This window comes from Mizuhopecten yessoensis, unplaced genomic scaffold (assembly GCF_002113885.1).
Source record: "Mizuhopecten yessoensis strain PY_sf001 unplaced genomic scaffold, ASM211388v2 scaffold10293, whole genome shotgun sequence".
Lineage (NCBI taxonomy): Eukaryota > Metazoa > Mollusca > Bivalvia > Pectinida > Pectinidae > Mizuhopecten > Mizuhopecten yessoensis.
This window is the reverse complement of record NW_018408474.1, coordinates 124107-140471: the sequence shown is the minus strand read 5'-3', so window position 1 is coordinate 140471 and position 16365 is coordinate 124107. Positions and strand designations below refer to the sequence as shown.

Here is a 16365-nt window from a genome sequence, read left to right as displayed (position 1 = left end):
ATATACACTATAACGTGTGTACTGTACAGATGGAGGGACATCATCATATACACTATAACGTGTGTACTGTACAGATGGAGGGACATCATCATATACACTATAACGTGTGTACTGTACAGATGGAGGGACATCATCATATACACTATAACGTGTGTACTGTACAGATGGAGGGACATCATCATATACACTATAACGTGTGTACTGTACAGATGGAGGGACATCATCATATACACTATAACGTGTGTACTGTACAGATGGAGGGACATCATCATATACACTATAACGTGTGTACTGTACAGATGGAGGGACATCATCATATACACTATAACGTGTGTACTGTACAGATGGAGGGACATCATCATATACACTATAACGTGTGTACTGTACAGATGGAGGGACATCATCATATACACTATAACGTGTGCTGTACAGATGGGCAAATAAAATTCATAATTAAAATACAGAGCAGTAATTTTATTTTATTTTCATGCACTTCAAAATCCAATCTTGATGATACATGTATAGCTATACCAAAGCTATCAGATTTCTATGCATGGATACAAGACAGGTCTACACAAATATCAGTAAAGTAGGTTTACCTATGACTGGATGTGAACAGAAATGTAAATCTATGCAGGTAAATAATTATGTGTTACCAGAGATTAAAATAATGGACTGCACAAATAGTGAAGCAAGTGTATGTATTAAGGGTTAGAGGTAACTTCATTATAATAAAGCTCTATAATGAACTCATGCCAAGAACAAAACCGAATAATTATTCTTATACATGTGCTTCCTTAACAATTCGACTGCACTGGTGATTTAATGGAGAGTTTCAAAGCTTCCAGCCGAAAAAATAACCAAACTGAACATAAAGCCCTATATCTAGAGTGCACTTATAATAATAAGCTTCCTAATAAAGAATATACCTCCATTGTTCAAGTTTATGTTTCAATGGTAATTATCGGTTAATATTGATTGAAACAATATATATATTTAAACTATTAATTTCTTTTTCCATATACTTTACCTCTGAGCCAGCAGAGCAGGTAGTAATCGTCATGGTTAGGTTTTAGAATGTCTTTGACATTTTCTTTGAACTGTAAAAAAATTAAAGTAGAAAATGTTTGTAAAACATGCGTATGCTCCCACTCAAACTTTGATGGAAACACTTTGTGAATTTAATTCAGAATGGGAAAAGTTGTATGGAATTAACCAAACTTTGAATTTTCCAAATTCACATTTTTTCCCCCAAACAAGTAGTGTCTTAAATACTACAGTTGATAAGACATCTTTATTGATTTTAACATATTTCATTTATTTGCAAAATACCAAGGGGATTAGACACAAGTTAAAAACTTAAAAATTCTCCTTCTCCCTTAAAACAATAATAATGATATATACATATGAACGGTGCTGGAGAATTCCACGTTTTCATACAGCAGTGTGCTCTGGCCCCACGCCAGACATCTATATATGTCAGAATGTCTAAGTCTGGTGTTATAGATAGGGCCAGAGGAAACTCGGGCTAGGTTAAATAGTATAGGCTATACCCTTAGATAATTATTTTTTATATTGTTTGAGTTTAACGACCCATCAACACTAATGAACTATGGTCATTTATATTATATATAAGGACAGAGAAATCCTTGAATATTATTTCAATTAAGAGTGTGTTAGGAAAACATTTCGTTTTGATATTGTTATATCTGGCCAATTGACAATTTGTCATTTATAGCCGCAAAACCTGAAAATTGTATCAGATGTTCCCAAAAAGCTACAAATCAGTATTAGACAAAAAGTGCCAACAGTTCTAACTGATTGTAGTCAGACGGAAGTTATTGATTTTGAAAAAAAATGTTTATCAATGACAGCGATCCTGTCTCAAACAAATTTTTCATAGTTGTATTGTTTATACAACAGACAATTTTTTCACGTACTATTTGAAATCGGAGCTTTAAATCATGAAAACGTTGCAACGTACAAATATTAATTGCATGTAAGACAATTGAGGCCGATATGTGTTGTCATATTATATTGAACTGCACTGTGATACAGTATATAATTAATAGACACAGCAAAGTACCATGATTGGCAGATATAACATTTGGTACTGATAACGACAGTGTTTTTTAAAATTGTCTAACGGTATAACGGGCTGGTTTTGAACCTTGATCGAGTTAACTTATCGGCCAAAGTCGAGTCAAACTTGACAGGTGACAGATCTTACTGTTTGTAGGGCCGTGGCTTGCAAATCGCTGAGATCTCCGACCCTTCCACTCATCCTGTCGGTCTAGTGTGTCTGTCTAAGACATTGTGTGAGCAGACGACTCTGTTAATAGCCCAATCTCTGGGAAATGTTTGTTGTTGTATCCACAAACACACTGTAGCATACTGACAGAAAGTGCACCGGAAGTATATGACTGGTTTGAGTAAATTTAGAAACGGAAATACGTAATGTCACGGAACTAAAGGACGAGGGGCTCCGGCCTCATCGGGGATTTTGGATTAAGATGGCAGTACCCAAATCGAATCACTTTTTTGCAAAAATACTTATAAATAAATAAATATGTCAACAAATCAGTTATAACAATGATGTAGTCTTAGAATACATAGTCATGCACCATAAAATGTCTACAGGTGATTAGTTTTTAAGTTCAAATAGCACAAGAAAAACGTAATTCAAACTCAAATGTCAGTGTTTTGATCACGTTTTCAAAAAATGGCGCGTGTGACGACTATGCATTCTGTTTTGGACTATAGGAATAAATTCACACTACTTGTACAGTATAGAAATACTTTTTGCCATAAAAAATCTAAAGGTCATCATAAAATGTCAATACGCTGACAAAAAAAATATTCATTGAAGCATAAGGTACTGCAAAATTCAAGCCTTGATCCGATTTGGGTACTGACATGCGCAAAAACACTAGTGACTACTAAATTCTGACTATCCTCGTAATATGGTAGTATAACCCAACCATGCTGACTATACTCGTACAATGATTTTAATTTCTACTAATACTCGATGGATTCATTGTGAACTATTTTTGAATCATGTGATTTATTACTTGCATTTGAAAGTAAACATTTCTTAGTGTACTATGAGTGAAAAGGAAAATTTCTCGAATATAGTTTTATCTAGTTTAAAACAGATTTCTTTAATTTTATAAGTGTTAGAAAATATACCCTTGTTGGATCTCCCTCCAAATTAGACCAAAGCTAATGTTTGCATCACTTGATACGAAAACTATCTAATACCTTTTGCATGGTGTTCTCTGGTAGAATGAGAAATATAGTAAAAACGAAAAACATAGCCTGAGCAATTTCCCAATGCTCAATGATCATTAAATGTGGCCTTTTTTAATGGTTTTGTAGCCAACATTTACCTTTATTATACAAAAAACATAAATAATATAAGCAAGATAAAAGCAACCATATGCTCAACATCACGACAAACGCAGAAGACTCCAGGGTGTGGCATGGGGTTGTATTTGATATATTGGCTGTTGTATGGGGATGCTGTTTTGTTTCAAAACATCTTTCAAGAATGTTTAGGTACTCGTATATTGAATATAGTAAAGGAGGCAGATGAGTAACCACCCGCATCACAACTTCCATTAATAAATTGGCCAACATTTTTCATTATGATTTAGGTTTACAATAGCCTTATTATGTATGTCTATCGTTATCTATGAGTTCATTAATAGTGTTTGTGTTATGTATAAGAATGTGTCAGTTAATCCTGCAAATAAATATTATAAAGTAGTGTTCGTGATTAATTTCTTATCAATTCACTCTCATTTTTTCAAACCTCGGTTAGTTCTACAATTTGACTCACTATTCCCCAAACTATTTAAACTCTTATAAAGTCAATTTCTATCATCTGCCTACCCCATGTTAGAACAAGTTAAATTGGTGTACAACAAACAGACAAGGTGATTCAAGTATACCCTAACTTTGTTTTGTTACGGGTGGGATACAAATATTTTATACAAATACAAAAGGTATTGAAAACTTCGGTTTCGGTCTCCTCATATATGAGTGTCTCTATGGAACCTCAGTCAATCATACCAAATAAATAAAATAATGGTGCATCAACAAATATATAAACAAGAGCTGTAGGAGAACAGCAGTTTCGTCTTTTTTTGTTCTTTTTTCTTTTAAAAGTGCTAATAGTAATTGGGCCATTACAGTACATGCCATATTAAATAATAGATCAGGAAGCTAGAACTACATTTTAATATTTGATCCCCATGACACTGGCCCGGCCCCAGGGGTCATATAAATAATCTGAAAGTGTTGTGCAAAGATGTTCAGAGATGTCGTTTGAAGGCATAATGTCAAATGTACCCCTTTTGGCCCCGCCCATCTGTCCCCTGCGGGGTCAGGGTCTTCATTAGTATAATCTTGAATCCCCTTCCCTAAAGATTCTCCTTGTTAAATTTGGTTGAAATCTGCCTAGGTTGAAAAGAACTAGAACTTGCCCTAAAATTCAACCTGTAGAACTTGCCAAAATTTTACGCAATTCCGATAGACTTGTGTTTGGTACCGATAATGAGCATATAGTCTAAATAATGCTAAGGAACCTCCAAGCAATTGCTGTAACCCTATCACAATGTAAATTAGATTAAAAGTTACACACCAAAACACAGCTTGCCAAAAATCTTTACCGAAGTGGGACGCAGACGCCGTGGTTATTGCTATAGCCTCCACCCCCACCTCTCTAATTCTCTGAATAGACTAGCCTAAAAATAGTATATACAAATACAAAAGGTTTTGAAAACTTCGGTTTCGGTCTCCTCATATATACGAGTGCCTCTATGGAACCTCAGTCAATCATACCAAATAAATAAAGTAATGGTGCAACAACATTTATACAAAACGAGTTCAATAAGATTTACAATATGTAGCCAACAGAAATGAAATATTGAATGTCCCATATTCACAAATTTGGTAGCCAAAATGTATCCCCATCCCAAGCATGGATTAGAGGTGCAGAGAGCTGTGACACCCACATGACAGGAGAGGTAGTTCCTGGGCTCCGTGGTACTTTGAAACAGTGCGAGTCCTCACATTGTTCAGGTTGCCCAATCCACTCCACAAAAGCCAGTTCATTTGTTTTATTTTGCATTGAGAACTCAAAAAAGTACTTGATTTCACCAAAAACTGGCCTTGTGGCAGATAACAGGAAACAACACTTGATTTCTCATGCTGGTTTCTTTCCTCCATAGAAGTGTCTCTGTATCGCACCTCTGTTTGTCCAAAGATCCTCTGGGCGTAATGATAAACGGAGAGGAACTGGTTGGTGAGAGGTTTCCCAAGTAAATCTGTAAGAGCATCTCGCTCTACCTGGCTGATTTGTCGAGGGGATGGCTTGTGGGTCCCAGGCTGCAAAAAATGCAGTACTTTTTGACTTGGCTCTGGTCTACAGTTAAGAGGCTCCAGATATCCAGCACTTCCTAACATGCTCACCAACCAATGCATCTGTTGAAAAGCAAACAAATATCAATAAAAATATCTCAATGCAGTCTAAAACAATTCAATAATCTAAAAGAGTACCCCAGAGCGTAACAAAATATGCCCGTCTAATGCCATATAGTGTTATATACTTTCTTACATTGAAATAAGATCTTCATCATTCTAAGAGTGGTTAGCTGATATGCTATAAAAAAAGTAGGAGAAAATCAAATACTGAAATGAACAAAAGGCAATAGATTTTGCAAAAATCGTCGAATCAAAATTCTTTTAAGGGAGACAACTTCATCTTCATATCATGATTATAAAGTATACCAAGTTTCAAAGAGTTATGTTGAAAAAATGAAGAAGGAGATTTCCCGACAAAAATCAAATACTGAAATGACAAAGGAAAATCACTTTTGGAAAAATTGTCGCATCAAAATTCTTTTAAAGGAGACACAATTCATATCATGATTATAATGTTTACCAAGTTTCAAATAGATCTGTTAAAAATGTAGGAGGAGATTGCCGGACAAACAAAGTTTACGCCGGACGGACAACGCCATACCATAATTTGACAGTCGTACAAAAAGGGTAAGATTTTGAAGAAGTATGAATGTTTTATGCATTTTATAAATCGCATATCTTTACGACAATAACTATATTGTGACAATGGTATGTACTTGGGAGTTGAAATGATATTGGGAATCGCTTCAAAATTCATGATGAATTCTCGGTTTCCCGTATGATCAGCCTTCTGGCTTAATCTCAAGAAAATATGATGTTGACTTGAAATGTTGCATCACACGACAATTTATTCAAATTATTGCAGTAGTATTAGAAGAGCCTATTTGAAATAGGCATCAAATTAGAGATTATAGTATGTTCACGTACTTTTTCATGTGGTAGATAGATATAAACAACATATTTGTAAGTTATTATGGTTGAATATCTAACTTTTTTATAAGAACATAGAAAATATAATAAGCTATGGCTAATTTGGCTGGAATAACTTTGAACCCAGAGTTGCATAATTCACCATAGTAAATCCTCCAAGTTTATTAGTTCTTTAGCATTACAAAATCTACTCTAACTTACCTCCATCTTCTTCACTGCGTTCAGCTCAAGATTTCTGGCATTGGTGATACACTCTGACAAAGTCTTATTGAAGCGTTCGTATGGAAACATCCAAAAATTACTAGGTGCCCCGTACAGTTTCACGTATTGTGGCAGATGGTGCAGAAGATGCATCACATAGCTCTGGCAAAAAAGAGTTATCGATGTTCTTTCATTACTACCAAACTATATGATTATTTTTTGTTTGTACATTCCAAAATAATCAGCATATAACAAAGAAATTAGTTCAGAAAGGTCATAAAAAGCTTGCTGTGTGCCTGAATGTCAATAATTTCAAAATGAAGTTATCTATATATAAATACATCCTTTATGATTCATGTGTTATGATCAGAAACTTCTGCAGTGTATGTATTCCCAATTAATCATGCTTACTTGTAAATCCCTTTATTCAATGTTCATCTATCATGGGTAGAAACAATCTATTTTGCTTTCAGTTTTACGCTGATTTTTTTCTGGGAAAACCCCCAGATAAAATCAAAGTGTTCTTTTAATAACCAACATTAGAAAAAGAAAAAAAAACATGGTGTGTTGAAAATTAGGTTAAACTTGACTTCATGGATACCGCTCATGATCATCCCCGATTTATTTTATGTTTAAATGTCCCATCTGTTAAGTTAACCATTTCATCAATATAGACCAAAATGGAATTATCCTGATCAATGCATGGTGTTGTTAATTCAAGTTACATAAGGGTGAAGGGGTTAATAAAACCAGTTCATTCCAAGTCTATTTACCTGGAGAGATAGAGGGAAATCTCTTTCCATGGTACACAGTGTGATGTGCCATCTTTCTGCCAACTGATCAATCGTGTCCATGTCTGTTGGTGTCTTGAATAGGCCCTCCAGTCCCAGAAGAAACTCGTTCAAAGACTTTCGCTGTTGTTCCCCTAGCATTCCTCTAAGGCAATACCTCAAAACTCCAGTGGTGTATAACTGCAAAAGCAAAAAGAAATTCTATAGTGTCTTTCAATTACACCCTTTAGACGAATTGCATATTTTTTCTCTTTACATATTTCATAATGATGTCTTTCATCCTTGTTTCATTCCATAACCCTTTGTATAAAAACTTACCTAGTATACCGAATCAGTAGACATCAGTACATGACACTACCATACATTTATTACCAAACCTAATTAAGACAATTAATTATTCATAGAACTCAACTAGAAAAAACTAATTTTTGTAACAAATACATACATAAGCTATTTTGGAAAAAAATAATTCATGGCTTTTTAGAAGAAGTTAATGTATGCTTATTTCAATTGCAGCCCCTTCACCCTACTCTAGGGACACTTGCCAAATTTAGGAGGGGCTTATTTGAAGCATTCAAGCAAAGTACATGTTTCACAGAGATTTATTCAAGTTATGATTTGGAGCAATCTGCCTATACATTTATCTTTAACAATACAATATTTTTTTCTCTACCTGGTTCCATGTATGAGATTTCATTCCCCCACAAATATTGGTGAAGAGCGTGTCAGGCACGTCACCAAAATTTTTGGGGAATCTCATGGATGCAAGTCTGGAGTTAGCTGCCTTCTTCTGATCGTTGTTCAGAGTGAATGGGGCAGGTGGGAGCCTGCTCTTTGGAAAACTGGAAAAATGAAACAATTAAAAGTATTATATATGATTATGTATTCGCTAACATTTCTTCTTATAATCATGAAGAAGAGTTCCATGCAGAGTCCTAGAGATTTTGTGATTTTGGACTAGTTTCCCTTCTATAAAGACGATGAAGCAACCAAAATGAGCCTTTTTGGCTTAAATTAACTTCCACTGTTTTCCATACGCTTTGGTTCTCATAACTTAAGACTATATGTATAGCAAAATTGGTAAAGTGTATGATTATTACAGTAAAAGTTGTCTACAATTTTCTTGTTGCATTTTTTTTAATTATTTCTATTTTCAAACATTCCCCATTCAACTGCAATTCTGTAAAAAGCATGGCATGTGACTTAATTGTAATATTCTTTAAGAATCGATATGCCTGAAATATGTCTGCTACTAAAAACAATGGAATTTTTATGATGTCTCGTTTCATTATGGTGTCGTCGACCGTTGACTGATCAGAATGGCAGTAGCATTTGTAGGCATTCTACAATCTTGGTTCATGTAAAGAGTGATTATTTCTCTGACATCTCTTTTACTCATTATCTAGAACAGTATGTCAGTCTTAAAAAAGAAATACCTGCAAGGATTAGGAATAACAGAAAATTTATCCTACCTTCTTTCTGCGCCAGTGTGACAGGGCTCAGATGCTGTCTCGACATTACCAGTGCCTTCACTGAAAGAGGGAAGATTCAATAGAATCGAATCCTGGGGATGTATTATTTATTTTCTTGTGCAAGTATACTAATTTTTGTTTAACAAGTTAGGTTTTAACAAGTGAATGAACTAACTAACAAATAAATGTAGTCTTTTTATTATTATACAGGTTCAGGGCAAAATTCTGAAATTAATGACCAGAAACTTAATCACAGGTAATGAACACAGGTTTGATAGGAAAATCTGAACATTCTCCATTAGTTTAAACTATTTATACTGATGCATTTAACAACCAAAAAATGTTGATAGAAAGAAGTCATGTTCATAATAGCCAATCTCGGTACTTTTCCTTAGTTATACATACAGGGGTTGGTTTTTTTTCCGCTTCCTCATCTGGCTGAGAGTTGTCTTCTGTTAATGAAATTGTAAATCAGGCTGAATAATCTGGGTAGGTAGGGTTAGTGGAAACACAACATTTAATTATTTTAGCCTCAGTCTATTGACATTGCCAAAAAACAGCCATACCTGATAATTTTACATGATCACTGAATTATCTAGGATATTTGTTCAACTGTTAACCTAGTTAGACTGAGATTGACAGAATGGCATCTATAACCTGATCACCTTGCAACAGGGAATCATTAATATAAACAAGATTTCTATTTGACAATTTAATGAATTCAGAGAACTTTCATACCTCTTTCACATAAATCTGGAATGCATCATCTGGACAGCTGTTGGCAAACCGGTTCATGGAACGCTCCTGAGCTCTGACTTTCGACCCATCTTCGTCACCATTCAAAAGTTTAGTAACATGTTCAGCTACAACCTGTTGAGTTGAAGCATTAGATTTAAATAGAAAGAAATAAAAAAAAAAATCATTCACAACATATGTGTAAATTAAGATAAGAGGCAAACAAGTATTTGTTCAATCTGGACTGATATTCAGATTAATTTTTTTAACTTTGTGACCTTTATTTCCAATGAAAGGTATTAGAAATACAACTATCAAAATTCTCAAGTGAAAAAAAACAACATCAAAGAATCTTAAGATCATTATCGCTGATACATGTATATAAAACTTATGATAATGACAAACTTTAAACAGATAGAAAGATATATGCAATATGGGATTCATCTTACCTTAATGGCATGCATGGGTTCCACAGGTGAATGTTTACTCTGCATGTCCATGTAAGACAATCTCAACCACTGGCTGCTTCCGTACCTTCCATGCTCCGGTGTAATTGCATGGAAACGGGTCTTGTTGTTTGTGCTGAAGTCAAAATCTACCGTTTTAACAACACATCAGAAATGCGTTATTTCAATTAAAGCTTGTTTCCATTTTAATGGAAAATTACATAAATAGTAATGGTAACCTTGAAAGTTGACATTTTGTCCCTGAGCTATCACCTCAAGGAAAATATTAAGTATAAAGTTTCATGATTTTTTTACAAAATTGCTGGAGTGATTTCACAAAGTTGGTTTACTAAAATCTATAATTAGTAACACAGCATTCTTGGCCTTAATCTGCATCATTTCTTTAATTTGTATTCATTTGACAAAATCTGCATGTATAGTAGGTCACATTAAACACTGCAGTTGCAAGAGTGTTGTTATTAATCACTTTGTTAAAGACTTACTCAAACCCTTGCTCAACATACCCAAGGTCTCTAGACTGGTGCTCCAATTTATCGCAGAAGATGGACATTGCAATCTCATCTGATTTTGTTCTACTAACTGCAACAGCCTCCTCAATACTTCGGGTTGGAAAAGATGTATCAAATCTCAGTGGATGATCCTTCTCAAGAAATGTGCGGCCTCCTGGATAAACAGTCTTGTCTAAAATCTTTGAATGCGTACCTGATAAAAATATTAAGAAAAGTTAAAATACAATTTGTTTTCTTCACATCACTCGCACGTAGATAAAATCTTGAGTCTAACTGCGATGGCCTCTCATATTATCCACATGCTGACGATGAGAAGAAAACTTTTCAGTGCCTGTATCAAACTTGGATACTTTGTGAAAAGTTGTTCAAGTATATATGTAGTCTAAAACTGAAGATTAAAAAAAATTCTGTATATTTAGAACTATTAAAGTATCATCAAGCTATAAATCAGTAAAGTCAAATTTCAAAAAAGCATAGTACCCTTAAAACCACTCTTCTTCCTATCTCAGCAAAAATTAGTGTGTTTTTTAAATGCTACTTTCCTAGCTATCCAAATTTTTAAAATATGTTTTAGGAAACACTTGTTTCTTTCTGTTGACCTTATGCTCCAGTCAAGAGGACAGAGTAGTGTTTAAGAAATACAACAAGAGTTCCCTAGAGGGATCTTGGTGCCCACCATTGTACCATCTTCCTTAGTTCTGTGTCCTTTCAATTTTTTCTCTTCTTTACTCTAAGACTTATCTGTTTTATCAGTTTGCCTGTTTGCCATCTTAATATACTTAGGACCAAGGTAAACCTACATATACAATTTGTGAAAAATTTCTCTAGTAAGTTCTGAGAAATAGCAACAACAATCTTAAACTGTAACAAGATGACCAACCAATATGATTTGATATCCATAACTAAGAACAAGAGATACTCTTATGTGACTTTAACTTTCAAAGTCAAAATGGCTGCCTTTCGGCCATTTTGGTTTTGTGGTCAGTCCCAATAAACTATATGCATAACTAGGGATCATGGGTAACCTTCTTTTGAATTTTGAAAAAGATCCCTCCAGTTCTTTCAGAGTAACAGCGTTAACAAGAATTGTTTAAGAACGGCAGGACAGACGGAATGAAGGACAGACCAACCACGGATTCAGAGTGATTTGAAAAGCTCACCATCTGATGATGGTGGGCTATAAAAAGGAGGTAAAGACTTTAAGCTTAATCCTCATTATATCATTACCTTTCAAATGGCAATGTCCACATGAAGCCTTGGCATTCTGTTGTACACGGTTCTGTTCCTTTGCATTTCCAGGTACATCGCAGACTGTAAACATGACTCGTGCTCGAAGGATGCTGGATTTCCTCATAAAGGCATCATAGATGCCAATGCCTTGGTCTAGTCTGACTAGTTCATCGATGATGACTTCATTATAAATATTCAGTCGTTTGGGTGCACGTGGACCTGAAACACAATATTTTGTTAGCTATTAGATAAAATTAATGATTTTCGAAATAAGCTTTAGAGGTTGTCTGTGATGAGTTTAGTGAATTTCATATATTAAATGCTACAGAATCAATGAAGTTGTGCTGTCTGGTAACAAAAATGTGGTATGGATTGACAAGGTTTGCTGGTGTTGATTAAACTCCTCTTTAAGAGATAGGAACTTCAAAACTGGGAGTGTTAAATTTTCAATTCTTAATAACATGTGTATTTAGTACTTATGAGCAATTTGTACATAATATATAGTCCAAAATCATATACTTGAACTTGTCCGATGCATATTGATGCTTAACATCAAAATATGTTGAGAAATTTTACTAATATCTTGTATGGGCTGCATCGTATAAAGGTATAATAATTGACTTTTATAATAAACTCCATATTGATAAATTTATCACAAATTTATCACAATTTTTGATAAAATTATTTTGTACCTGCAATCAGGCCAAACAGCATAGTTGTTGTTTTCTTAGAATGAAGCTTTGCCGGTAGGTTTAGAATAAGACCAGTTTGTGCCCAGATACTGTAATTTCCAGCTGTGATATTATGGTGGAAAGGATTGAACCCATCAGAACAATACGACAGAGCAATGGCATCGCTTCCAACCTCCTCTGTGAATGCATGCCAAGCAGGTGAAGCATGCAGATCATCAACATATCTGGATGGCCGTGTTCGGGGAATAGACAACATTTTAGCCATGACTTCAGTCTCCTTGATCTGCTGGAGGCGAGGCCCAATGGGAATAGTGTAATATCTAGAACAAATCAAAACAAATATCCTTAGTTCAATTTTCAAATCAGATATGATGAAACGACTAGTAAATAATACCCGTGATTAAGCTGCAAAAGCACAACATTTTTTTCGACCTTGATATTTGCAAGTAATTTTCAGTTATGTCTATGAATACAGCAGGTTACAGGACTTATTATAACCTTCTTTTTTGTTTGTTTGTGTGTAGCAGGCCATCCATATATTAAAGACTTCTTGTTTTACTAGTCTGGCAAGTACAGTATTACTGCTCCATTATCAGTAAGAAAAAAAAGGAAAAAAACCCTCAAGAAACTCATTCACATATATATCAAGTTGATTAGAACAAACTCTTAATTCAAAATCTTTCTTAGCAAATAGAAGTTGGCTTACTTTGTTTGGCGTGTGAGAACAGTGATTAAAATTAGGTCACAAGGTGCTGTGACAGTCGATGTGTCAGTGGGACCAACCGTGCCAAGGTAAATTGTTATGCTTGCATTAGATCTATGACGCCTCGGGTAATTTATTTAGTACGCTCAAGTCCACGTGGAGTTTATGACCTATAGCTAGGCTAGTCTGCTGGATAACCAAACTACTCAGTATTGAAACGGACATAAAACCTTCCAATCAATCAGGTGGAGTTTTTGTCTGCTTGGTAACCAATCGTGAACCACTCATTAGTGAAGCCAACATCTTTGGCATCTTTGTCACTCAATTATTTATTGTTAATTCTAAATTCTAGTATATAATGTAATTCCGTGGAAATGCATAAGGAGGGAGTACCCAAATCAGATAACTTTTTTCACAAATACTGTGTCAAGAAATCAGTTGTAACAGATCAATGATGTAGTCTTTGAATAGATAGCCATGCACCATTTTGTTGTCAACATATGTTTAGTTTTTAATTTCAAATAGCACAGGAAAACGTAATTCAAACTCAAATGTAAGTGTTTTGATAACGTTTTTAAAAAATGGCGCGAGCGACGACTATGCAATGCATTGTTGTGGACTAACTGTTATATCAATAAAATCACACTACTGTATAGAAATACTTTTTGTCATATAAATTCTAAAAGTTATCATGAATTGTTATATGCTGACAAAAAATATTCATTTGAAGCTTAAGATACTGCAAAATTCAAGCCTTGATCCGATTTGTGTCCTGACATTCGCAAAAACCGGAGACGCTGATTGGTGACTTCAGAGCGTTCTATAAATATCTCAAATTAACCCCGGGGTGCTAGCTAAAACACCCATCGATATTCTCCCTTTGATACCAGTGGCGGATCCAGGGTTAATTCCTACTCAGATTTTCTATGATTTAATGAAATGATGGTTTGGTGATACGATTATCTAATTATTAAATCGCCGCCGTTCTTCTATGGATACCACTGACCTACTGACCGAGTTAGCCTAATTGTTAAGACTCCATTTCATATTCTTGATTCAATCATTTGGCCTAATTACCGACGTACCTTTCCTTTCCATGAGAGCCCAGTATTTTGTCAATATTCTGGGTCTATAAAGGGTGCTGGAAATATATCGATGTCCCGATAGGCCTCCATCCTAGGCCTCATGCCTTACCAACCTGGCGCGATATAACCGGAAGCACGCGCTGCCCTAGTTTTAATATTATGCAGCGTGCATTTTTTATCATCAAAAGGAATATTCTTAATGGTCCAAAAAAGAAATTAAAATGTTTGTGATTGAATGAATAAAACAATTTGACTATTTTTACAAAATACATAAAAAAAAAAAATCGGCTATTTTTTTATGCAGATTAAAATCACATCTTTTATTCGACTCCGACACTTCATTCCATTCCAGTCAAACACAGGGGTTCGTTACAAATGGCAGTAAATAAAGTTCATATAATGGTTTATTGGTATATCAGCATCTTTAAATCAATATTTCCAATTTAATAACACTTCTTTGCACCGTACGCAAATTTCTTGTGACTTTTTCCTACAAGTGTACCGATTGGGTAACTGTCCCGATTTGGGTACTGTGACATCAGAAAAAGTGCCAGGTTGTCATTTTCTTGAACCCTCCTAAAAGTTGTTATAGAACTTAGCCCAAGCCCAGAACATTTATAAGTTGGCCGGATTTACGCCGGTCTAACCTGTTTAGCTATTAATTAGTAGTACTACTTACTTTCTGGCTTTATCTTTAAGCCCTCCACAGAAAACACACGAACCCTCTTTTTCGAAACGAAATTGTTCACATGTACAAATCAAATGTTCCTTGTGCTCCACCAGTAAATCTCTCGTCAGCCTCTCCCTAAATAGACGTGAAATACACATGCCTTTAGATTATAAATGTATCTCAAAAACGGTTTGAATGTATTTGTACATGATGAAATGAGCAATTTAATCATTTAAAGCGTGAGCCAGTATGTGACATGTTTATATCATGTTGTGGTCAATTATTATTTTGTAGGGAACATTTGTTGACTTACATCTCGGTGATTGTTTGGGGGATTTGGCTCCCCGGACATGCAATGCTCCTGGTAAGGGTAATCAACTCACCCATATCTTCGGTGCTACATCCATACTTGCTCCGGTGCTAAATTATAAGTTTTGGTGTTATTCGTACTAGGTACATGTTATCGTAATTGAGAAACAAGTTTCCCTTGTATAAAAAAAAACACGAACTTAATAATTTCCCAATATCAGTTAAAAATAAACGATGTACTTGCTTAAGTTGGTATAATCACTAGCCCTAATGTTAAAATATAGGAATCAACATATAGATAAAATCAATAACTAGATAAAATATCTCTAAATATAAGTAAAATATAATGATAATGAAAATGTGTCACATAAGCCGACTACGACTTGGCATTACATCAATTGTAATCTTGAAAACGTTTTTTAATTGTTACCTTGTATGAGCAATATATATTTTTATCTGTATATGTTACATGTGATGTGATGCGTGATACTGTAATAAAAATTGATTGATTGATTTGTTGGTATAGTCTCGGGCCTATTAATAAATGAAACATACCTTCAAAAATATGGCGATCAATGTTAACTGCGAAATAGCCGTGTCGCTGTGAACGGGTTTCAGACGTGGGTCTGTACCATCCCATAGTAATTGAACTAAAGCAGTAATCGGCCTGTTTTTCTATAAAAAAAATGAAAAAAGTCACAATGTAGATAGAATCACCATTATGTACCCTTCATATTGAGAGTTTCATTACTGTCGTTTAAACATATGAGGTCATTATAAGGCCGTGCCTCGATGTGTTGTGTTTGCGTGCATGTTTCTAGCTGGGGGCAGGAGTTTTTTCATGGGCCCTGCGCCGTATATGTTAAAATAACTGAAGTTCTCTGTGCGAGCATAACTAATGTAATAACTTTCAAAAGTACTGGAGAGAGAGAGCGAGCGATAAAACAATGTTAGTCCCAAAATATGGACCATCTGTGTAGTCCTTCCCCTTTCACGGGGTGAAGATTGTTCTTCTTTGTTTCATCCGTTCAATNAACCCATGGCCTCACATGGATGTACAAATAACGGCTTGTTCACCTGGGTCTTTTGTTTTGCCTAGCAGGTAGCGAGCATCTTTATGTATTATGTAATATGTATAGCTTGA

General features: G+C 34.9%; 2 protein-coding genes across 2 annotated transcripts in view; both read right to left on the bottom strand.

Moving 5' to 3' along the window:
* LOC110460017 (SEC14-like protein 2) overlaps positions 1 to 2775 on the bottom strand; it is a 17046-nt gene extending 14271 nt beyond the window's left edge. Inside the window, exons 1-2 of the mRNA XM_021512709.1 lie at positions 2231 to 2775; positions 1031 to 1100 (exon numbers count right to left, since the gene is read on the bottom strand). Coding sequence (XP_021368384.1) covers positions 1031 to 1100; positions 2231 to 2284 — 124 coding nt within the window. The 5' untranslated portion in view covers positions 2285 to 2775. The remainder of the gene's footprint in view (positions 1 to 1030; positions 1101 to 2230) is intronic.
* A 112-nt stretch (positions 2776 to 2887) lies between these two features.
* Positions 2888 to 14354, bottom strand: LOC110460022. Its single transcript, XM_021512723.1, has 12 exons — positions 14243 to 14354; positions 12455 to 12774; positions 11760 to 11981; positions 10527 to 10725; positions 10006 to 10138; positions 9560 to 9691; positions 9227 to 9273; positions 8822 to 8881; positions 8023 to 8191; positions 7332 to 7529; positions 6559 to 6720; positions 2888 to 5487 (listed from the first exon to the last, which is right to left on the bottom strand). Exons 2-12 carry the CDS (start codon positions 12717 to 12719, stop codon positions 4990 to 4992), a joined length of 2085 nt encoding a protein of 694 aa, XP_021368398.1. The 5' UTR covers positions 12720 to 12774; positions 14243 to 14354; the 3' UTR covers positions 2888 to 4989.
* Positions 14355 to 16365: the final 2011 nt, after the last annotated feature.

Bases quoted from the DNA above. Each gene is read 5' to 3' on its own strand.
- LOC110460022 (XM_021512723.1), bottom strand. From the start codon at position 12,719: ATGGCTAAAATGTTGTCTATTCCCCGAACACGGCCATCCAGATATGTT. The intron at 10,139-10,526 runs GTATGTTGAGCA...TTTTGACTTCAG, and splicing joins CACCAGTCTAGAGACCTTGG to CACAAACAACAAGACCCGTT. The intron at 6,721-7,331 runs GTAAATAGACTT...CTTTTTTGCCAG, and splicing joins ATTTCCCTCTATCTCTCCAG to AGCTATGTGATGCATCTTCT.